General features: G+C 41.2%; 1 protein-coding gene across 1 annotated transcript in view; it reads left to right on the forward strand.

Annotated features, from left to right (window-relative positions):
* LOC310958902 (stromelysin-3-like) overlaps positions 1 to 24,173 on the forward strand; it is a gene marked incomplete at its 5' end in the record, with an annotated part of 53,035 nt that extends 28,862 nt beyond the window's left edge. The window contains 7 exons of the mRNA XM_083930059.1: positions 3,710 to 3,993; positions 4,915 to 5,058; positions 8,500 to 8,633; positions 17,817 to 18,031; positions 18,163 to 18,367; positions 20,467 to 20,727; positions 20,848 to 24,173. Of these exons, the coding sequence (XP_083786185.1) occupies positions 3,710 to 3,993; positions 4,915 to 5,058; positions 8,500 to 8,633; positions 17,817 to 18,031; positions 18,163 to 18,367; positions 20,467 to 20,727; positions 20,848 to 20,975 (1,371 nt within the window). The 3' untranslated portion in view covers positions 20,976 to 24,173. The remainder of the gene's footprint in view (positions 1 to 3,709; positions 3,994 to 4,914; positions 5,059 to 8,499; positions 8,634 to 17,816; positions 18,032 to 18,162; positions 18,368 to 20,466; positions 20,728 to 20,847) is intronic.
* Positions 24,174 to 24,429: the final 256 nt, after the last annotated feature.

Here is a 24,429-nt window from a genome sequence, read left to right on the forward strand (position 1 = left end):
TGTGAATATGACTTATATGTTATGGCAGTTAATACAGCAGAATAGTAGAAACAAGCACAGCTAAGGTGATAGATTATAATAGTAGCAGGAAGCCTCATGCAGGACCACGGCAGCAGGCACCACCACGAACAGCAGAGACCTGCAAGACGACAAAGCACAAACAACTCCGGGGAAGAAGTTGAATAGTAACATGCATTGATGAGACATGAATGATACAGACAAGGAGAGAAGCTCAGAGTATCTGGAAAAGTATTACCCCCCGGAAGACTAGGCCTATAGCAGCATCATTAAGCAGAACAAAATCCGCTTAAAATAACAAAATTGCTATTGCTGTAAGCTTTATCAAAAAGAAAAGTTTTAAGTTTACCCTTAAATATTGGGACAGTGTCTGCCTCCCGAATAACACTTGGGAGTTTGTTCCACAGGAGAGGAGCTTGGTAGCTGAAGGCTCTGCCTCCCATTCTACTTTTGGAGACTCTAGGAATAGGAAGTAGCCCTGCATTCTCAGAGCGCAGCGATCTAGTTGGGTAATACGGCACTATGAGCTCTTTAAGATATGACGGAGCCTGACCAATAAGAGTTTTGTAGGTAAGGAGAAGGATTTTAAATTCTATTCTAGATTTTACAGGTATCCAGTGCAAAGAGGCTAATACAGGAGAAATATGTTCTCTTCGATTTGTTTTAGTTAGTACTCGAGCTGCAGCATTTTGGACCAACGGGAGACTCTTAACAGACTTATTGAAGCAGCCTGATAATAGGGAGTTGCAGTAGTCCAGCTAGAAGTAACAAATGCATGGACTAGTTTTTCTGCATCTTTCTGAGACACAATGATTCCTAATTTTCGCAATATTACGCAGGTGAAATTTGCAGTCCCTGTCGTTAGTTTTATGTGAGAATCGAAGGACATATCCTGATCATAAATAACACCCAGATTCCTTACTGTGGTGCTGGAGGACAACACAACATTATCCAGAGTAACAATATCTTTAGCTATTGAGTTTCGGAGGCCTTTGGGGCCAAGTACAATAACTTCAGTTTTATCTGAGTTTAACATCAGAAAAATTGCAGGTCATCCAGCTTTTTATTTCCTTAATGCACATTTGAAGTTTATCCAACTGAGCGGTTCCTTCTGGTTTGATCGACAAATACAATTGTGTATCATCAGCATAACAATGAAAATTTATGGAGTGCCTACTTATAATATTTCGTTAACATGTACAAACTGAGATCGATCTGATAAATAAGACTTAAACCAGCTTAATGCGGTTCCTTTAATGCCAATTAGATGCTCCAGTCTCTGTAGCAGGATGCGATGGTCAATAGTGTCTAAGGCAGCACTAAGATCTAGTAAAACAAGTACAGAGACAAGTCCTTTGTCTGAAGCTATTAGAAGGTCGTTAGTAATTTTTACCAGTGCTGTCTCAGTGCTATGATTCATTCTAAATTCTGACTGGAAGACCTCAAATAACTCAGTATTATGTAAAAAGTCACACAGCTGATTGGCGACTAATTTCTCGAAGATCTTAGAGAGAAAAGGAAGGTTAGATATAGGTCTATAGTTGGCTAGTACCTCAGGAACAAGACTGGGCTTTTTAAGAAGAGGTTACAGCTACTTTAAAAGACTGTGGTACATATTCTGCTGATAAAGACATGTTAATCATATCTAATACAGGAGTACCAACTAAAGGTAACACTTCTTTCAGTAACCTAGTTGGAATAGAGTCTAGGAGACAAGTAGAAGGCTTTGATGAGGTTAATTTGTAAAGGTCAACTGTAGAAAAGCAGTCCAAGAATATATCAGGCCGTACAGTTGTTTCTAAGGTTCCTGGCTTTGAAGAAAAATTGGTGCCAAGCGAGTTGATTTTGTCTCTAATAGTTATAATTTTGTCATTAAAGAAGGTCATGAAGTCGTTACTACCTAGGGTTATAGGAATACATGGCTCAATAGAGCTGTGGCTCTCTGTCAGCCTGGCTAAAGTGCTGAAAAGAAATATAGGATTGTTCTTATTCTCCTCTATTAAAGATGAGTAATATGCTGCTCTGGCATTACGCAGGGCCTTCCTATATATTTTTAGACTTTCATGCCAAACTAAGCAAGATTCCTCCAATTTAGTAGGGCACCTTTTCCTTTCCAATTTTCGCGATACTTGTTTTAATACACGAGTTTGTGAGTTATACCACGGAGCTAACTTCATGTGTTTCATTATCTTCTTTTTTAGTCGAGTGTTGTTTGTAGTGAGCCTGCAACACTGTCAACAAGGTGATCATTTTCAGAGAAACTTAGTGCAGGAATCTTGAATATCAGGATATTAGGATAAGGCATTAAATTAAATGCAGATGGAATCGCTTCCTAAAATAGGAACAGTTAGTTACAGCAGTATTAGATAAACATCTAGTGTAGAAACTTTTGACCAGAGGTGAGTAGTCCTGTAATATGAATTCAAAAGTTATTAAATAAATAATGGTCTGATAAAATAGTATTCTGTGGAAAGACTATTAAGTCATTGATTTCCACTCCATAAGCCAAAACAAGGTCGAGGGTGTGATTAAAACAGTGAGTAGGTTTATGTACACTTTGACTAAAACCAATCGAATCTAATAGAGAGATAAACGTACTTCACAGTGCCAAAACATGCACAAAAATGTTCCATCTTCATTTTTGCATCGCAGACACTCTGGTGAGTTGTCTTCTGAGATTTTATGCATCTTTATTGGGGTGAGATAGAAAATGTGAATGAACTTTAAATTAGCATCCTTGATTTTATTACTTATATATGGGAAATGCATTCTTTCACAAATGTTTGATCAAGTATTTTCACTAAAACGCAGCCCTAGGTCCTTTTCCCAGATATTTAATGAAGTTAAAAAACGTGAATGGCCTGTACGGATACAAGAATAGGATACCATATACTTCAATTATTTTACATTTAATTGAAATTGAGGAAGTTAATGTATCGTCCAATTCTGATGATCCAAAGCCTAACTTTTTTTCTTTCATTAGTGATCCAACAACATTCCGAATCTGTGGATATTTAAAAAAATCTATGTTTAGTACAACATATTTAGTTTTTAAGTCAATAAATTATTTTGGTTGTAAGTTTTTATGAAACAAATCTCTAAATTGTTTTATACAGAAATGTGTCCACTTACTTATATTGATTGATGTTAAATGTTTTTTTCAAATCAGGATTTTGGTTGATAGGAAAATACATAGAAATGTAGTTAGTGAAACCAAGTGTCCAAACACAGTCTTTCCATGCTAAAAGCGTATTATGACAGTGAAACACTGATCCATGTTTTTTATCCTATTAAATTGTTTTATAAATATAAGAGATTGCAAAGGCAAGGGATCAAAAAATTGGCCTCCATCTGGACCCACAGTAAGTCCTGTCTCCCTATTGACCATGATATTAAATTACGTAATTGAGCTGACAAAAAGTAATATTGGAGGTTGGGGAGACCAAGGCCCCCCATGTTTTCTGGTTTCATGAGGTTTTTAAAACTAGGATTAGTTTAAAAAAAAAAAACTAGGGCATTTTGAAATGTAAAATGTGTAGAAACCCTGGCGGTGTACAAGATGATATCATCAGTATAAAAAAGACATTGCAATGCTCAGTTGGAAAATAAACATAATTTCTTATTATTTATCATGGCTAATAAAGACCCTATCTCTGTATGATGAGCTGTATGACTGTGCCTTTGTTTGAAGGTATGGCCTGACAGCAACAGTCACGTTGGTCTGAAGAAGACGGGAAGACACGAACAAGACACAGGAGATAAAGGGTACCATTTGAAGTCTGTACTGGCATCCAAAAATGACACAGCGTTCTGGAAGCGCCCTCGCTGTGGAGTCCCAGACTATCCCACCTTAACACAGGTTGGCCTGTTGTATTATAACTTGAAAAAGAAGAAGGGAGGCCTGAGTAGACACCAGCGCAGGAAGCGATTTGCACTGTTTGGAGGGCGCTGGGAGAAGACTGACCTCACTTACAAGTAAGGAACACACACATTCATAATGATTTGTAAGAGCATTGGTTTGTTCAGTTATCTACTGCTTTTATCACAGTCTTTAAATCATGAGTGCATTGTTGGATGTTTTGATGGATGCAAAATCAATGAAGATTATAGATTCAGAAAAATGATCTGGAGCTAGTCCAATAAATTGGTTGGCTGATATATCGGCCACTATTAACTTATTGCAGATGTATTGGTAATGGTCATTATAAAAGTGTCACCATGACATAGTTTGTCCATCAGAGAGCACTGACAAGACAAGTTGTTTTTTGTACTACTAAAAATCAGCTCAGTATGTATTTTGGTCACATAACATTTAATAAAAAAGCAAGTCAACCGAGCATCTCCAGACTTATTTGCAAATGTGTATTAGTTTCTAATAATAATTATAATAATAATAATTATAATAATAATAATAATACATTGTTTTTATATAGCACTTTTCAAGAAAGTCAAAGTCAGTTAACAGAACAAAACAATAAAAAAGTGTTCTGGACAGGTTGGAGTCGGTTGATGTAGCTGGAACTGATGCCAAAGAGAAGTGAGCTGCAGGGTGTGTGTGTGTGTGTGTGTGTGTGTGTGTGTGTGTGTGTGTGTGTGTGTGTGTGTGTGTGTGTGTGTGTGTGTGTGTGTGTGTGTGTGTGTGTGTGAGTGTGTTTCACAGCTTGGTTCACAGAGTCATTAGATGTATTAGGTTAATCGTAGTGCTTGGCGATGTAGCCAAAATCTTCTATCCTAATAGGGTAATGTCATATCTTGATAATGCATTGTATATAACGATATAGTATGTTTTCTGATAAATCAATCAATAAATAGTCTAAATGAAATAACAACATGACACAGCCTATTTTTGTGTACTCATTTCAAAACTTGATTGTTGTGTGTGTGTGTGTCCAACAGGATTTTGCGTTTCCCATGGCAGATGAGTGAGGGCAAAGTGCGTCATGTCTTCCAGGAGGCATTTGGTGTGTGGAGTGCAGTGACTCCTCTGACTTTCAGAGAGGTCACCACTGAGGAAGCTGACATCATTATTGACTTCAACAGGTAAGAAAGGTACACCAGCAAGCTACACAGTAATAGGAACCCCTTAACAAATTTTCTGGTCCTGTAAAGAAGAAAAGTTTGTACATTATTAACAAGGATTTTGGATTGTAATGGACCATGCAACCCCACTCTTTTGCTTCTGAACAACTTCCATTCATCATCTGCAACTGCTTGTCCCTGACAGGGTCGTGAGGGAGAATACTATAATATGTACATATGTATAATATCGTATTACATGTTGCACTGGCAGAAAAGTAAAAACACAGTAAAACACAAATTTGAGATTGATCTGTTGAAAGTTATGAAAAACACCATACCTACCTAAAATGGCGGGTAGTCACATGGGTTATGACATCATCGTTTGAGGTATTGACTATTCCTTCACAATTTAGCGTCACATTAGTGGGAGGATTATACCAACAAAATATGAAATTAATCTGATAATCTCTCTAGGAGGAGTTTGAAAAAGTTTGCATAAGGGGCGCTATAGAGCCGACATGCCACGCCCAAGCCCAATTGTGGCAACAAAACGAAGTAATTAATAGTTTGAATGTGGGTGAAACATTTCGTTAGGTTTTGTGCACCCTAAAGTCCTCAAACATGTGTTCGTAAAATGAAAATTGACACACGAAATCCAAAATCGCCGAAACTGTACATGTGCTCTCTAAGATGAGAGCAATGATCTCACCAAATTTCATGAACATCAAAATAACTTTTTCTTATCCATGGCATTTGTTTGGGGGCTCTATGGAGCCTGCTGGCCACGCCCAACCCCAATGACTTGTGAACCTTGCAATTTTGGACACTTCTGACCTGTGTGCCAATTTCTGTGAGCCTACGTGCATCCGAAGCCCCTCAAAAATGTGGCGCCGATAAATAATAATAAATTCAGCAAAAACAGTAGTTTTTGATACATTTTTTAAAAGAAAAAAGTTTTTTGTTCAAGTCTTTACCTTAACTAGACTGGAAACCAGGCAAATCTTTTTCTAATGTGGGGTGGGCTCAAGATGATGACTGACATCGTCACCGTTCAGTCTGCAGGTCTGTTCAGCAGTTTTCCAGGCTCACAGATCTCCGATCCAACTGTCAAACTGAGCAGCACTGATCAAATATGACTCAATATTCTGTAAGTGTATTGCCTATTTTTCACATAAAATGTTTTCAGAATGTTTCTGTGTGCTGTTAGCTACAATTTGAGAAAGTTTGTGACCTAGTCAACATTGTTTTTCACTGTCCAAGAACCACCGATTTGTTGCTCTGATCACGTGTAGGTCATGTTTCATAGCTCTGATTGGTGGTTGTTCTATCCTATTGCATCCAAAGGCAATTGCTCTGCACTGTTGATAGACTTATATGAATTTATGATGAGTCTGGTTGTGCCAGGCTGGACCTATACAGGTTACTTTTATAACTGATATTAATAACTGTATCTTTTATATTCAATTAAAATACAAACAAAAAACAAAAAGTAAGTCAGACTTGAAAAAACAACTGCTGCAGGGCACCATTTGGTCACACCAACCCAGATTCCAAATGGCGGGATGCTAGCAGACGAATCAATGCATTCCTGCAACCATCAGACACAGCATGCACAGCTTATGTAAGAAGGGATTGTCTGCATAGGGTGCTGGGCACTGCAAATTATGTTTTTAAATTTTTGTATAACTTCCTATGTTGTGATGGAGCTGTGATGGGGATGTGTGTGCCATCTATGCAGCCAATCACACTGGGAAATCCTGAAAGAAATTAAAATGAATAATCCCAGTCTGGGGTTGCAGCACAGTGTCACAGGAAGTTGCAGATAGAATATTATTTAATATTCATTTAATGGATCTCTACATCCTCCACCTGCAAACCTGTGGAACTCCTCCTTGATGGCTCTGACAGGTTTATGTTCAGGGAAAATTATATAGATGGGTAGTAGCCATTTCAGGGCGAGGCACACTTTTCTGACCGCTCTGCATACTGCTGCCCTACTCAAGTGCTCTGCATTTCCGACGTATAAAATTTTTTTGCAAAAAAAACACAGAGCAATACACAAAAACACAGAGCAATACACAATATCCGCTGGAATGTGAGAGCATGACTTCGTATGGTAATGTTAAAAATGTAAGGATGGATGAGGTTGTGTATAGGGATGTCCGATAATATCGGCCCACCGATATTATCGGCCGATATTGAGTTAAAAATGTAATATCGGGAATTATCGGTATCGGGTTTTTACAACCGATGTTAGTTCTGTAGGCTTCAGCATTTCCGAGTGTACCTGAATGCAACACGGGCCGTTTACAGGCGCGTGCTTGATGACGTATAACAACAACAACACGCTTCACTCGTAGGTTGCTAACCGTGGCTAACAAGCTTCAAGTGACAAGATGGTTTGCTCTTCGATCAACTGTACCAAGAGATGGTTTAGAAACAAAATGTGTTAGCTCTGTTATGCTAATTATATAGCTGCACTTGCACCATGACTTGCAGTACAGCCTACTATCAATGGCACATACACTAGATGCTAATCTGTAGAACTGAGAGGATTGACCTCCCGTGTCAGTCTCTACCCTCTAAAAATCCTGCTCCTGCCCGTTCCCCTTACAAAATAAAAAAATCCTCTCCCCTTCCCTCCTGGTCCCAGAAAAAAATCTCGATATTGACTCCCACTCTGTATGGGAGTCAATATAGACGTATCTAGTAACGTGTTTTGTTAGCCTAGCTCCTGGCTGGTGGTGCTAATGTGGCCATTCAATTATCATAAGAGGAAATGAGGAGGAGTCAAAGTCTGACAAGATGGAGAGTCCCATAGCAGGATTGGATCAAGTTGAGAGAATGGACCTTCATATAGAAGCTACGTCCATTTCTATACAGTCTATGTTGTTATCCTATACAGTGTGGAAAAACACTCTTTTATACTTTTTTATATGAAATCTTACAAGTGAAGAATGAAATAAAATATAATCTACAGTTGGATGTACATGACACCATATTGGGTCCACAGGAAAAGAAGTTTTGAAAATATTTTAAATCCTATAAAAGAACACAACAAAAATTGATGAATCATCATCCATGCTTCCTGGGAATAAAACTTTAAGGGAAAAAATATGATACTTCAAAATAATTTCATGTATATCATGTGCAATCCCAGCATGTCTGCTCTTTTTAATGTAAAATATCAAAGAAGAGATTTTCTATCCTGACTCAGGTTAGCCATTCAGCAGTCACACTGCACATGTTCATGCAACAGTTTAATCAAAAGGATGAAGGTACTGTTCATAGCTCTGAGTGGCAGAAGTGTGAATTTTCTGAAATTTCACACACACAGCCTAATGTAAGATGCAATTTTAAATGATTTGTATTTGTTTTATTTCCCCCTTTGGATCTCCAACACACTAAGCATACAGAAAAAGCTTCAAATGAGTGATATCACATATTAGATTGCTTGTGTAGGTACTGGCATGGGGACAACTTACCATTCGATGGTCCTGGAGGAATCCTCGCCCACGCCTATTTCCCCAAGACACACCGACAGGGCGAAGTCCACTTTGACTATGATGAGCATTGGACGGTGGGCAACAATGTGGGTAAGTACATTTGAAATACATTTGAAATACATTTGAAATAAATTGAAGTTAGAGGGTCAGCCATCATCGTTCTTAAAAGGGTCCTGTTTGAGCCAACAAGTCTAATCCTAGATAGTGACGGCTGCTATGTCACAGTTTTTCACAAGGCTATTTGAAAAAATACCAAACGCTGACAGTCACTGCATCATCATGGGTGGGGGACTTCAATCTGGTGCAGGATGTGACTCTTGACAGATCTTCCTATACACAAATTACACTATCCAAATCAGCACACACAGTGAAAACGATTGGGAATTTCTGATCCTTGGAGGTTAAGAAATCCCCATGGTAAAGCTTTCTCTTTTTTCCCATGTAAACTACACATTCTAATGAATTGATTTCTTTTTACTCAATAACAATCTCCTTGACTGCATGAGTGCATGTGAATATCACCCAATAGTCAATTATAACCATGCTCCTACCACAGTTGACATTAGTTTTCCACGGGACGCAATTCCACGTTCAACATGGAGGTTCAGTTCACACTTACTGTTGGAAAGTGAGTTTAAAGATTTTGTTGCGACTCAAATCGGCTCTTACGTAGAGTTTAATGACGCCCCTCATGTCAGCAGTGGCACTCTGTGTGAAGCGCTTCAAGCTACTATTCGGGGACAAGCAATGTCCTATATTATATTTCTCAGATGAGAAGCACTGAATGGGCCAGGCTGGTGGAAAATGCAGAGGAACTGTTAAAACTTGATGGAACCTATTCCACCTCTCTACCTATAATGACACGCGTAGTGGAGAGACAGCTGCGACAATCCAAACAACGCTTTTTTGTGCAGGGAGACTCCCGGCACAGCTGGCCCGCGCAGCTATTGCTTTAGACTGATCTCTAAAATTCAACTATTGGACAGTAGCCATTCTTCTGATCCAGTGATTATCAACAAGTCTTTTTCTGATTTCTATACCGCACTATATACTTCTGAATGCAATCCAATTACTGCAGTGACCCCTAATCCTTTAGACCGTTTAACATACCCTCAGATTGATATAAATATTGCTAGGGAACTCGGTAGACCCATCTCTCGGTTGGAGGTGCATGAAGTGATCAAGTCTATACAAAACAGGTAATCTCCTAGTCCCGATGGTTTTACAAGTTCTTTAAGGCGTGCAATGATTTTAGCCACCATCCTTGTGAGATTGATAAATGACTCCTTTACTGAAGGCAGACAACATTTTATGAGGCATCTATTTCAATTGTTCCTAAGAAGGACAGGGATCCTACCTCATGCAGCTACAGACCGGTCTCACTTTTAAACGTAGATTGTAGGATCCTTGCTAAGGTCCTCACCTTCCGCCTCCAAAGTGTGATGTCATCAATAATTTCACTGGACCAGACAGGCTTCACATTAGGAAGAATAAATGGGGACTTAAACCACTGCTCTCTCTCCTCTGCTCTCCCGTATTTTAAACAAATCTCTTGATTTGTTCTATACAAACGTTAAGGAGAGCTTTGTGGCCAAGTTGCTTCCACCACTGGGCAACTTGGACCACAATCTAATATATTTGATGTCCAAATATTCACCGGTGATACGGGACCTTCCTACAACATCCAAAACGGTGCGCATCTGGTCGGATGACGCAAGTGAAGCTTTAAGAGGATGCTTTGAATGCATTGACTGGAGCGTATTTGTTGATGGGGACAGTGACGTGAACAGTATATCTGACAAAGCGACTTGTTATATTAACTACTGTGTCAAATTGGTCATTCCCTGTAAGGAAATTTCAAATATTCCCCAATAATAAACCTTGGGAAGTGAAGTGAAAGCTGCTATTTTTGTGAGATTGATAAATGACTCCTTCACTGAAGGCAGACAACATTTTATGAGGCATCTATTTCAATTGTTCCTAAGAAGGACAGGGATCCTACCTCATGCAGCTACAGACCGGTCCCACTTTTAAACGTAGATTGTAGGATCCTTGCTAAGGTCCTCACCTTCTGCCTCCAAAGTGTGATGTCATCAATAATTTCATTGGACCAGACAGGCTTCACATTAGGAAGAATAAATGGGGACTTCAACCACTGCTCTCTCTCCTCTGCTCTCCCGTATTTTAAACAAATCTCTTGATTTGTTCTATACAAACGTTAAGGAGAGCTTTGTGGCCAAGTTGCTTCCACCACTGGGCAACTTGGACCACAATCTAATATATTTGATGTCCAAATATTCACTGGTGATACGGGACCTTCCTACAACATCCAAAACGGTGCGCATCTGGTCGGATGACGCAAGTGAAGCTTTAAGAGGATGCTTTGAATGCAATGACTGGAGCGTATTTGTTGATGGGGACAGTGACGTGAACAGTATATCTGACATAGCGACTTGTTATATTAACTACTGTGTCAAATTGGTCATTCCCTGTAAGGAAATTTCAAATATTCCCCAATAATAAACCTTGGGAAGTGAAGTGAAAGCTGCTATTTTTGTGAGATTGATAAATGACTCCTTTACTGAAGGCAGACAACATTTTATGAGGCATCTATTTCAATTGTTCCTAAGAAGGACAGGGATCCTACCTCATGCAGCTACAGACCGGTCCCACTTTTAAACGTAGATTGTAGGATCCTTGCTAAGGTCCTCACCTTCTGCCTCCAAAGTGTGATGTCATCAATAATTTCATTGGACCAGACAGGCTTCACATTAGGAAGAATAAATGGGGACTTAAACCACTGCTCTCTCTCCTCTGCTCTCCCGTATTTTGAAAAGGGCAGATTTTTACAGTGGTGATTAGGAAAGAATCAGAGATGCACAAAGAACATTTAAAGCAGTAATCAAACAGGGGAAACTTGAATATAAGGAGAAAGTTGAAGGGCACATGTCTACGAGCAACATGAGAGCTCTGGAACGGTATGAAGTCCATCACTGGTTATGGGACCAAGAATCGAAATTGTTGGGGTTCAGGCATAATGGCAAATGATACTAATGCATTCTTGACTCTTCTGAGACACACAAAACCATTTTCTCTTCTCCTACACAGAGCACCTCGGAGGACTATAGCCCATGTATTGTTATAAAAACGGAGGAGGTGCGACAACAATTAAAGCGTATTAGGGCCAACAAGTCTGCTGGCCCTGAAGTCGTTCATCGCCGCACCTTAAAAGTCTGTGCTGATCAACTGTGCCCTATTCTCACTCACTCATCTCCGCTTACCTGGGGTCAGGTTGCGGGGGCAGCAGCTCTAGCAGGGGACCCCAAACTTCCCTTTCTCGGGCCACATTAACCAGCTCTAACTGGAGGGTCCAGAGGCATTCCCAGGCCAGTGTGGAGATATAATCCCTCCACCTAGTCCTAGGTCTTCCCTGAGGCCTCCTCCCAGCTGGACATGCCTGGAACATCTCCCTAGGGAGGCGCCTAGAGGGATTCCTTACTAGATGCTCGAACCACCTCAACTGGCTCCTTTCAGCGCAGAGGAGCAGCGGCTCTACTCCGAGTTTCTCACAGATGGCTGAACTTGTCACCCTCGCTTTGAGTGTACAGAGAATGGATGGCCCACAGAAGTGACCCCCTCACCCCATACTCCCGCAGCACCTCCCACAGTATCTCCCAGCGGACCTGGTCATATGCCTTCTCCAGATCCACAAAACACATGTAGACTTGATGGGCATATTCCCAGGCCCCCTCCAGGAACCTTTGCGGAGGGAAGAGCTGGTCTGTTATTTCACATCCAGGACGGAATCTGCATTATTCCTCTTCAATCTGAGGTTCGACTATAGGACGAACCCTCCTTTCCAGCACCTTGGAGTAGACTTAACCAGGGAGGCTGAGTAGTGTGATACCTCTGTGGTTGGCACATACCCTCTGGTCCCCCTTTTTAACGCAATGTGACGTGTCAACAAAGACGGCCCTTCCCAACCTAAAGCTTTCAGCATTAAGACGAATATCATCAATCCCTTGGGCTTTGCCTCTGTGAAGTTGTTTGACTACCTCAATGACTTCTGCCAGAGATATTGACAATGACTCCCCATCAGCCTCCACCTCTGCCTCTACAAAAGAGGGCATGTTAGTTGGATTAAGGAGTTCCTCATAGTGCTCCTTCCACCGCCTCATTACCTCATCAGCTGAGGTCACCAGCATTCCGTCCTTACTGTAAACAGGTTGGACGTTTCCCATTTCCCCCTCCTGAGGTGTCGAATGGTTTTCCAGAAGCACCTTGGTGCTGCCCGAAAGTCCTTCTCCATGACTTTTCCAAACTCGTCCCACACCTGCTGCTTTGCCTCTGACACAGCAGAGGCTGCAGCCCTTCTGGTCCGTCGGTACCTTGCAACTGCCTCCGGAGTCTTCTGGGATAACATACCCCGGAAGGACTCCTTCTTCAGTCAGACAGCTTCCATGACCACCAGTGTCCACCACGGTGTTCGAGGGTTACCGCCCCTTGAGGCACCTTAGACCTTGAGGCTACAGCTAACGCCGCAGCTTCAGCAATGGAAGCTTTGAACATTGCCTACTCCGGTTCAATGCCCCCAACCTCCACAGGGATGCCAGAAAATCTCCACCGGAGGTGTGAGTTAAAGAACTCTCGGACAGGGGCCTCCTCTAGACTTCCCAGTTCATCTGCACTACTCGTTTGGGCTTACCTGGTCTGTCCAGAATATTCCCCCATCCTCTCTTCACTCGAGTGTTTAAAACATACAGCCCCAGATTAGATGATACAATCACAAAATTGATCATTGACCTTTGGCCTTGGGTGCTCTGGTACCACGTACACTTATGAGTATCCTTATGTTCAAACATGGTGTTTGTTATAGACAATCTGTAACTAGCACAGCAGTCTAATAACAGAAGACTGCTAGGATTTAGATTAGGGAGGCTGTTCCTCCCAATCACACCTCTCCAGGTGTCTCCATTATTGCCCATGTGAGTGTTGAATTCTCCCAGCAGAACTATGGAGTGGAGGTAAGCCCCACCAGCTCTAACTGGTAGCGCTCCACCTCCTGCACAAGCTCCGGCTCCTTCCCCCACAGAGAGGGGACGTTCCACGTTCCCCAGAGCCAGCAGCGCACCCGACCCCAGCGGTTCCTCCTGTGAGTGGTGGGCCCACAGGATGTAGTTGGGGGAGATGCCACGTCACATTTTCGGACTGTGCCCGGCCGGCCAGGCGCTCGCCAGCGAACCCCTCTTCTGGGCCTGGCTCCAGACGGGGGCCCCGGGCTTCCTCCGAGCAGGGTCTCTCTTCCTCTTCCTCGTTCGTTCATAGAGTCTTTGTGAACCATTCTTAGTCCGGCCCCTCGCCTGAGACCACTCTGCCATGGGAGACCCTACCAGGAGCCCCAGGCTCCAGACAACACAGCCATCAGGTTCGCAGGGACACACAAACCTTTCCACCAAGATAAGGTGATGGTTCCCGGAGAGGTTGTGTTCTATTCTTTCCTTAATATTCTCCTTGTCACTTTCATCAACTAAGATTTCAGCAATGTGAAATACCTCTTGTATTGTTCCCATTCGTCTTGTGACCTTGCTAACCCGAGACCAATATCCCTTACATCACGCATCATGAAGTGTTTTGAGAGAGTGGTCCTTCATCATCTCACCAGGCAGGTGTCTGCATTTCTGGATCCTCTACAGTTTGCATGCAGGAGGGGTGTGGGAGTTGATGATGCTTTACTTTTTATGTAGCATAACATAAGCCAGTTCTGTCAGGATCATGTTTTTGATTTTACAAGTTCTTTTAAAAGAATACAGCCACACATTTTAGCTGATAAATTAAGTAATTATAAATTACAAAAACACAACCATTGCTTGGCTTTTAGATTATCTTCTGGCTCGTCCCCAGTATGTCAGGCTTGATAAAGTTTCAGACATAATTTTAACTATCACAGGAGCTCCACAGGGCAAATTTGTATGCCTTTTTATTTTCACTTCATACAGCTGACTACAGACACAGTCAGCCATCTTGTCTGATACAGAAATTATCAGACGACACTGCGCTTGTTGGTCTACTAAAGCATGGCAATGACCTGTTGCCTGAATTCTTTTACACCTGAATGTTGGTAAGACAAAAGAGCTTATCATGGATTTTAGAAGGAAAAGAGAGGAGGCTGTCCCAGTGACAATTAATCAGATAATTTATATTGTGGACTTGGGAGCCATGCTCTGTGATTGGCTTCTGTCCAGACAAGCTTGAGGTAATAGTGGAGAAGAGAACAAGGACCAAGTTCAACACAGTCATTCCCGATGAAAACCACCCACTCCACAATACATTTAAGGAGCTCAAAAACTAATTTAGTGAGTGACTAGTGATGCCTCAGTGCTCTACTGAACAAATCAGACGCTCCTTCGTTCCTGCAGCAGTTAGATTTTTTAACGATCGCTAACTAATGGTTGTTTGTTACGTTTACCTACTGGAGGTGTATATTTATTTATTTATATTTTTATCAATTTCTCTGCTGCTATTCTCTTGTATTGAGTACTTACTTGGATATTATGTCTAAATTATCTAATAATGCTTTGCAATGGAACTGTATGTATTGTATGTCAAGTGGATGTATGTGTTTTATCCATCTAAAGTTTTCTAATCTATAAAATAATCTGTTTAACATCATATTCTCACCTGGGTTGGATACTCCTGAGGTCGTAGTGGCACTAGATGCTGAGAAAGCCTCGACCGGGTGTAGTGGGACTTTCTATTATTAATTTTGGAGAAATTTGGCTTTGATTATAATTTTATTTCCTGGGTTAAGCTTCTGTATGTAACCCCCTCTGCTTCTCTAAACACTAATGGTGTCCATCCAGCATATTTCCCTCTCAAACGTTGGACCCAGCATGGCTGTTCGCTCTCACCCTTGTTCAACATAGCCATTGAGCCATTGGCCATCTGGCTTAGAAACCAGAATGAGTTTGAAGGCCTCATCACTCTTTTTGGTCTAGTCCACAAGCTTTCCTTATATGCCGATGAGCTTCTCTTATTTATTTCAAACCCTACATCCTCCTTCCACACAGTTTTATCAATTCTGGATCAGTTATAAACCAGCCCGTATCAAAAACATATTCTTCAACTCCCTAAACCTGAAGGGGGACTAGCGCTTCCTTATTTCCACCACTACTTCTGGGCCTGCAACATTAATAAACTTTTATATTGGCTCCTCAGTGACGTTGCAGACATCTGCCCGCTCTGGGCTCATAATGAGATAACATCTGCTTCCTGCTCTTTGCATTCTATGATTAGCTCAGGAAGCAGCACGGCTTGCACAGGCCTTAGACCATTGCCACTCTGTTGAATAATTCTGCTTTCTACCGTACCTGCACCGATCCTACGTTTTGCATATGGTCAGATACGGTTCTCAAACTGCTTAATGACCTGTATGACGAAGTGCCTTTTTTCGTCCTTTGCATCTATGTCGGCCAAATACAGCCTGTCTAATAGTCACTTTTTTCGGTACCTTTAAATGAGAAATTTTATCCAAAAGCAATTTCCACATTTTCTGAACCACCCCCCTGAAGCAGAGATGGACCAATTCCTGTCTCTCAACATACAACACAAACGACTGATATCTGTCTTTTATAATAAGATTGCTCTTCTGAGCCCAGTCCCCACTGTATCATTTAAAAATGCATGGGGAAAGGATTTGGGGGTAGACATTACTGAGCTCCAGTGGAGGGACATTTTAAAACTGGTTCACTCGCTTTGTGCCATGCACGGCCTATTACAGTGGATGGTGCTTCATAGAGCCCATTTCACCAATGCTACATTGGCTAAGATATACCCTAGTCACAGTGATGCTCGTAACTGTAAGCAGTCGACCACGCACACATGTTCTGGACGAAGCTTGCTGAATATGGGTCTGTTATATTCCAAACCCTCAAACAGGCTCTCAACCCAAATTTGGAACCCAATCCCCAATCATTTTGGGTCCCTCTGTCTAAAAATCTGCCAATTACTACTAAACGTGTCATGGCCTTTACCACCCTGCTATCCAGATGTAACATTCTCCTTAAATGGAACCTCTTAACTCGGTTGTTGGGAGTGTAGGTGCCCCCTGTGGCGTAGGATCACCAGCAAAGGTTAACCAACCGGTTATCCTCAACTGAGCACAACAAAGAGCGATCTGAGTCCTCTTTTGCCTAAGAGCAACGACTAAGACAAGAACCTTTCTTCAACCAGCCACTGGCATCAAGCAACGCAAAACATCTCCCATCTCATGGACTGGTAACTAATCACCAACTGGGCATTACTACATGTTATAGGACTTTATATGTACGGCTAAATAGAATTGCAACTTTGTCATAACCTGAATAAGAACTGAGATCTCCAGGTTGCGGGCCTTTGTGTAACTTAAATGTTCACGTCTTCTCTGCAGGGGTCCAAGCCCCCACCTCTCCTCTTTGTCTCTCTCACCCCCCCCCCACATACACACACACACACACACACAAACACACACATTTGCTGTTAGCTTTAGTTTGTTAATTGTGTTTTGTGTGTGCGTTTATTAATTTGTTAATAAATGTTTGTGTTTACCATATGTCTGTTTATTTAATATTACACAATGAGCCAGCCTCTACTAAGAAAATAACTTTTAAATCCTTCAAATAATTAAACTATTACATTTATCGGTGTTCAACCCTTAATTAGTAGTTTAATATATTTAATGAGGATTTAATATTAGTTGTCACGCCGTCTATGACGGTGGTGCCCTGAGGAACTCTGGTTTAACTAGAGTCATTTTAATTATTATCTTTGATAATTATTGGTGATAACTAATATTTACTTGATTAATGATAAGTTTATTGAGAACAGTCAATCTCATAATCTGAACTTGAGTCAAGGCCCTACATTTGATTGGTTCTCCGTGTGAAGTTTTAATAAATTAAAGTTATTAATTTTCCTTATGAAATATTTCATTTGATAGTCACACTATTGATCCAATTAAACCTAAAGTACCTACAGGAGGGATAGTGGGATTCATGTTGGGGCTTTTCATTTTCTTTTTCCCTTTAGAGCAGATGCTATGACACAGAATGCAACTGTTGTACTTTTCTTTGCCTGTCTGCAAAAATTCTATAAAGAAATTTGAAGAAAAAAATACCTTGAAACAGAAATCTTATTTTTCTTTAAAAACTGCACCTCCTTAGTGTTCCTCATTTGATTCCAATAACTCAACAACTCATTTTAGTGTCACTGTCCTTCATCCTTCGCTGTCCTGTTTAGGCACCGATCTCCCACAAGTGGCAGCTCATGAGTTTGGCCATGCCCTTGGCCTGCAGCACTCCCTGGTGCCTGATGCTGTGATGTGTCCTTTCTACAGCGACTCCTACCCTCTGCAACTAAGTGAGGATGACAAGAGGGGCATCCAGTATCTGTATGGCCCCCCTCAGCAAGAACAGCCTGAGATAACGGAGACCAATGAGATTGACCTTGGAATGGTGAGACAATAAAACTGGGAATGGACCTCAGAGCTACATACACTGTATTTTAAGATTGCATCAGTCTTGTATTCAATCCATATATTAGTTCACAGACAAAATATCCTGCTGTATATGTTGTTATGCCCCAGCCGGACGCCTGTAGAACAAACTTCGATGCCGTGTCCATGATCAGGGGAGAGCTGTTCTTCTTTAAGTCTCAATATGTTTGGCGTATCCGCAACGGGCAGCTACAAGCTGGCTATCCAGCTCTGGCTTCACGCCATTGGAGAGGCATTCCTGACCACATTGATGCTGCGTATGAAGACAAGTCTGGCAACATCTGGTTCTTCCAAGGTTGGTCATAATACAGAACAATAAAAAAATAATCACATTATCATTTAGGTATTGCTATAGAACTCTTAGGCCAGCTTTACATGTTTAGTCCTGAATAAAATAATATTGACAGTGGTCTATGGTAATTAGACAACTTGTTAGACTAAGAAGCTTTATGCAACGCTCCTAAATAATCCTTCCTTTTTTGTACAACATTCTCGAAATATTCCAATCTGGTTTTTAATAATCTCCACAGTACAGAATCAGCCCTACTGAGAGTTTTTAATTATATATTTTTAGCTACCAACTCTGGTGACAGTGTCATCCTTGTGGTTTTAATTTTGATAGCAGCGTTTGATACAGTGGACAACAAAATTTGAATACCTCATTTAGAACACTGGATGGATATTAGGGGTTCAGTATTGGAGTGGTTCCAATTGTACTTAGAAGACTGAACTTTCTGTGTCAACATTGGAGACTTAGGGCACACTCAGGGCGCACTCACACTGTCCTTTCGCACCGCGACCCGGGCTTTAGGGTACTTTTCCCCCCTCCCTCTCCCCCCGCTCCCCAGCTCTGTACTCACACTGCCTGGGCCTCGCGCAAATGCTTCTTGCTGTCCATACATCATCACGCCGTAACACGTCACACGCATTGATTGCGTGTGTGTGGCTTTGTTTACAAATCTTTCCGTAGACCTTGGGGTTTTGTGCGTCTTGTCGACTGTTTTTGAATATTTTCATCCGCCCAAATCTGCAGTAAACACTCCACCTCCGCATCACACCAACGTGAACCTTTCATCGCCATTGTTGTTGTTGTTAAATGTCCGCGCATGGTCCGTCCTTCTATTTTCTATGTCCGAACAGGTGCACATACTGCTACCGCCGTAGGGCTCGTGCTCGTGCTGGTGCTCGTGCTCGTGCTCGTGCGCGTACACGTGCGCAAGCTCGTGCTCTTACATGTGCAAACGGCTCTGCTAAAGCCCACCTCTTCTGTTCTCATTATACATGCTCCCACTGGGGTCCATCTTACGCAAACATGGCATATCCTTCCACTGCAATGCAGATCATTGCCAGATTTACTTACCCCTCAAAAAGAAAAATGCATATTCTTTGGCAACACTTTTTAAATGTCTTAATGACCTTAAGGCCTGGATAGCACTCAACTTTTTAAATTTTAACGAAAATAAAACTGAGGTGATGGTTTTTAATGGCACTGCTGGGACTCCACCCATTGATCTAGGTTCACTAGCCCAATACTCCAAAGCCACCATCAAAAACCTTGGGATAAAAAATGGATCCTGATTTTATTCTTGATAGTCAGATCAGGCAGTTGTGAAGTCAAGTTTCTTCCAACTGAGGCAGTTGGCAAAAATAAAACATATTCTCTCAAGGCAGCACCTAGACATGGCCATCCACGCCTTTATAACTAGTCGGCTAGACTATTGTAATGCCTTATATGTAGGGGTTAGCGCATCCACCATCACACATCTCGAATGGTACAATATGCTGCCACAAGCCTTTTAAGTGGCATAAATAAATATGAGCACATTACCCCTATTTTAGCTGCGCTACTCTAGCTGCTCATTCGTTTTAGAATTAATTTTAAAACTCTTTGATTTGTTTTTAAGTATATGCTCCTAAACGAGCCCTCAGGTCAGCTGACTTGCTGCTCCTGAAAGTCCCCAAAATGACAAGCAAACTCAAAGGGGACCGTGCTTTTTCAGTCATGGCACCAAAGCTATGGTACGACCTGCCTCTTGACATCAGACAAACACCATTGCTGCATGTTTTTAAAAAAGCGCCCCAAAATCCACATGTTCTCCATGGCCTTTGACCTAATTTTAAATTGATGACTTTTAATTTGTTATTTTTTATTTATTGTTTGACTCATTTTTACCTATGCACTATGTTTGAAATTATTTTATATGTTTGTTTTTTATGTGTGATTTTGTACAGCACTTTGGTCCACTGGGTTTTTTAAAGTGCTTTACAAATAAAGTTGTTATGGTATGGTATGGTAAATGAACCCCTTAGCTTAGGGAAATATTTGGTTTTATGGAAACACTTGAGTTTAAAACTTGCACTGGTAAATAAGGTCCAGATCTTTTACCATGACAGGTGACAGCTACTGGGTGTTTGATGCTGAGAGGAAGATTACAGGGCCAGATTCAGTGCGGCAGCTAGGCCTCCCTGTTACAGATATCCAAGCATCTTTGAAGTGGGAAGAGGACCGCGTTGAGAAAGTCTACCTCTTTAAGTCCGCTTCCTACTGGCCCTTCAATCTTCAGGAGAACCGAGTGGATGATGCCCTCCCTCGCAGCCTGCAGAAGTGGGGAGCAGTGCCCGGCCATATTGATGCAGCTTTTAGAGACAGCTATGGTGAGGACTGGGATCAGGAAAAGGCTACACCTGAACTCTGACATTCACTGTATTTGCCTTCTGGTCTAGGGAATGGTAAAATCCCACAGTTAATCATTGCCTTCTCTCATCCTCTGACAGGCTACGCCAATTTCCTGAGTGGATTGCACTATTGGAAGTTTGACCCTGTGGCGATGAAGGTGCTTGAAGGCTATCCCCGCAGCATCGCCATGGATTTCTTTGGCTGTTCTGCCTTTCCGTCTAAATAAGTTCATACACATAAAACTAAACTTGTGAAGAGCAATAGGTGGATTTTTAAACATTCGCTGCACAGCACATTCTGGCTATTTTGGAAATAATTGAGATCAAATTAGAGAACAAATTATTAATACTTGTTTTACTATGAAATATTGGTATTTTTTATTGTTCATAATTTGATGTAATACTACTACCTACTTCTAATACTACCACTGTGGCTATACCACTGCTGTACTAGCATGTATTTTTAAATAACCATGGCACAAACCTTTATTTTGTGAAAAAAACAGTGAGCAAAATTAGAGAACAGTAACAATTGTGTCAGAAGAGAATGTTTCAACTATGTTTTCTTAGGGCTATAGGATTAAAAAATGAAGGCCCTTGCTTTGAATGACTCCTCTGTCCACACAACATGCTCCTCAGCAAAGGCAAGTCTAGCCTTTTTATTCTTTCTGCTGATGAGAGGTTTGGTCACTGCAGAGTGGGCTTTCACTCCAAAAAGTCTTAAACAATGAGACACTGTGTGCAGAGACAGATCCTTGCCCTGTTCAGCACTGAACTGGAGACCAACTCCAGCTGCAGTGTTGAACTGATTCCCCTTTAAGAGTCTTTGCATAATCCTGTCCTCTCGTGCACTTGTTTTACATGGATCGGTCTGTTTGAGGGGCTGGTTTTTATCACGCTTTTATCATGATGATTGTTCTTTTTCTGATAAGTTTGTTTTTAATTAGGTATTTGATGCTAGTTATTTGATACTGAGCAATAACCCACAGTTCCTCAAAACACCTACTTCATCAGCTACACGCTAGTCTGATCCGGGACCTCTGAATCACCTCTCACATCTGATCACAAATGATTTCTGTCCCGTTGCAGGTTGACTTTTTAGACACGTTATTATGTCATCCTGTTAAATGAAAATCTCTTAACGGACAGACAGGACTGATGATGGTAGCTGCTTAGCTCCACTGCTAACGTTACTGTTTATTATTAGACGCCAGCCACTAGCTTTACATCCTTAGCATTTCCCTGGTCATTAGCCTTGTATGCTAAATACTTCCAAACGGCACTTATGCTTCGTTCATTTACTAGTAAAACTGTTCTCGAAGGTCCTCCGGCATAATCCACCAGATGGATTGATTCGCATAATTCCATTAGCTCTGCACATCCATCTGGGAACTCTCCGTTGGAGATCTTTTGGGAAGAGGTGGGAATACTGGTTGCTGTCAGATCAATGGAGCGTATGATGTACTATCAGAGCGTCGAGGCAAAGTTAACAAACATGTGGGTAAAGGATATTTGCCATTTGTGTAACACAAATTTACGGTTAAAAAGCATAATTTCAGGTGCTCGGTCCATATTCCAACAGAAGAGAAGAGAAAAAATCTTTAGTGAGCGGCTTGCTTGATAGCCGCGCTCATCTCCACCGTGGAAGCCACCATTGTTTACATTGAACAGTCGCTTCTTGTTGCGCCACACGTCGAGCCGCCTCTAAACCAACGCTGATTGGTTCGGTCGCTTGGGCAACCTTCTCCAAATTTTCTAAACCGCACGTTACCAATACTCATCTGAGAGTAAGATACAATGGAGCTCGCAACATCAGGATGGTCTCGCAAGGCTACCTCCAGCTGCAGCTTTAGGTGTTGGTTAGTAAGTTAGTATCTAATCTGATACAAATTTTTTTGTATCCATTATTTAGTATCTATTTTTTGACAACCCTAAAACCCTGACAGCACAATGAGACAGACAGTCTGTCAAATAGTTATGTATCTACCTCCACCTTTTTCCCTGTCTGCTCCCAGAATCCTCTCCGTCTGCTCCTGATGGCATTTGTTAGATTTCACTGCCGCTGGAGAAAAACCACCAAGTTGAGCAGTTTGTAAAAGGTCGAGCAGAAACCAAGCCTCGCCCAACCAACTGATGGACAAATCTTCCATTTCCAGAACGTTGATTCATATTTGATCAGTGTTGCCTAGATTCACAGTCAGTTAGGAGCAGTTATTGACATTGGGTCATTGACTCCTTGGCTCTGATTAGTTGTTGGTCAGGTGCAGTGGATCTAGCAGATGCCACTAGGAGCAGACAGAGAGGATTCTTGGGGCAGACAGAAACAGTAGGTGGAGGTAGAGATACATGACTTTTTTTTTTTTACAGATGGTCCATCTCATTGTGCTCATTGTGCAGTTTCAGCTAGTTTCAGAGATTTTGAATACATATGGTGGCTCCTCTGCGACCTAGGGCTACCCGTAGCACTCTCTCTGCAGCTCTCTGCATAGGTTTGCAAAGAAGTTACCGTGTATCTTTGCAGAAGCATAATTCCTGTTTAATTCTTGTTACTCACTGACACCTGGGCACTAGCTTCAACCCTGGCTTACAACTTCATAGTTCACACCCTTGACATTACACACAGAAGGGCATCTCTCTCGTTTTGGAGTCATACACTTGACCTCCGCTCGGCTATTGCTTTTTATTTTATTCCTAAAATTTGTTAATCTCATTTGAGCTTTGACTGCTTCCTCAGTTTCCTTTGATTTTAGTCAATATGTTCTTGTGATCGCTGTGCTTCACTGCAGCATGTGGAGAATCATGTAAGTGGTGTGCTACATCTTTGAATATTTAAGGTGCTATTTAATGTTCTATAGGCAAGGTAAACCAGTGTCTCACAAACCAAAGCATATCTCCTCTTTTCACTGTTCAGTGTATTCTTTTTGTGCATTTAAAGGAGTCATATAATAGTTGTCATCATCTGTTGAAGAGCTTTGATTCAGTTCTTTGATTGTTTTCGCGTCTTCACTAGACTATAACTTTCTCAGAAAATAATCAAACATATTATAGTTGGCTGACAACATAACATGGTCAGAAATAATGTTCAGGTGTTTAAATCCTAATCAGAGAAATGAGACAGAGCTTCAGCATGGTTTGACTTACTGTATATATTCTTTATAGATATTACATTTGCTTATTCAATGTGTTACTGTTCGTAATCAGTGCAGGACACTGAATATTGTATTGACTCGTAAAATACACTGTGGTGTGTGTGCTGTGGCCTGGACACTGTCACTTGTGATTTTAATCTTTTTAATCTTTAATCGTTAATCAAATATATCTATTTTGATATACTTTCAACATAAAATGATCTGTTTGCCTTTATGTTCAATTGTTTCAGTCATAATATGTATTTGTTATGTTTTTTCAATAAACCCCAAAAATTATTTCTGTCAATAATATATTATATACTAGCAATTTTAATTTCCAATCTGTGAGGTACACCTCCCAAGGCACGGAGGTGTAAGGGACAGGTAGAGAAAGCCATTATAGCCATAACTGCAACTCCAAATAATAATGATAATGAAATTAATTTGAAAACAGGGCTAAAGTTGTGTAGTTTTCTTTCATCACACTTAATTTGACAACACTTGAGCTGAATTTTGTGAAGGATAATTGCGTTGAAATATAGGTCTTTCCAGA

This window comes from Echiichthys vipera, assembly GCF_963691815.1.
Source record: "Echiichthys vipera genome assembly, chromosome: 16".
Classification (NCBI taxonomy): Eukaryota; Metazoa; Chordata; class Actinopteri; order Perciformes; family Trachinidae; genus Echiichthys; species Echiichthys vipera.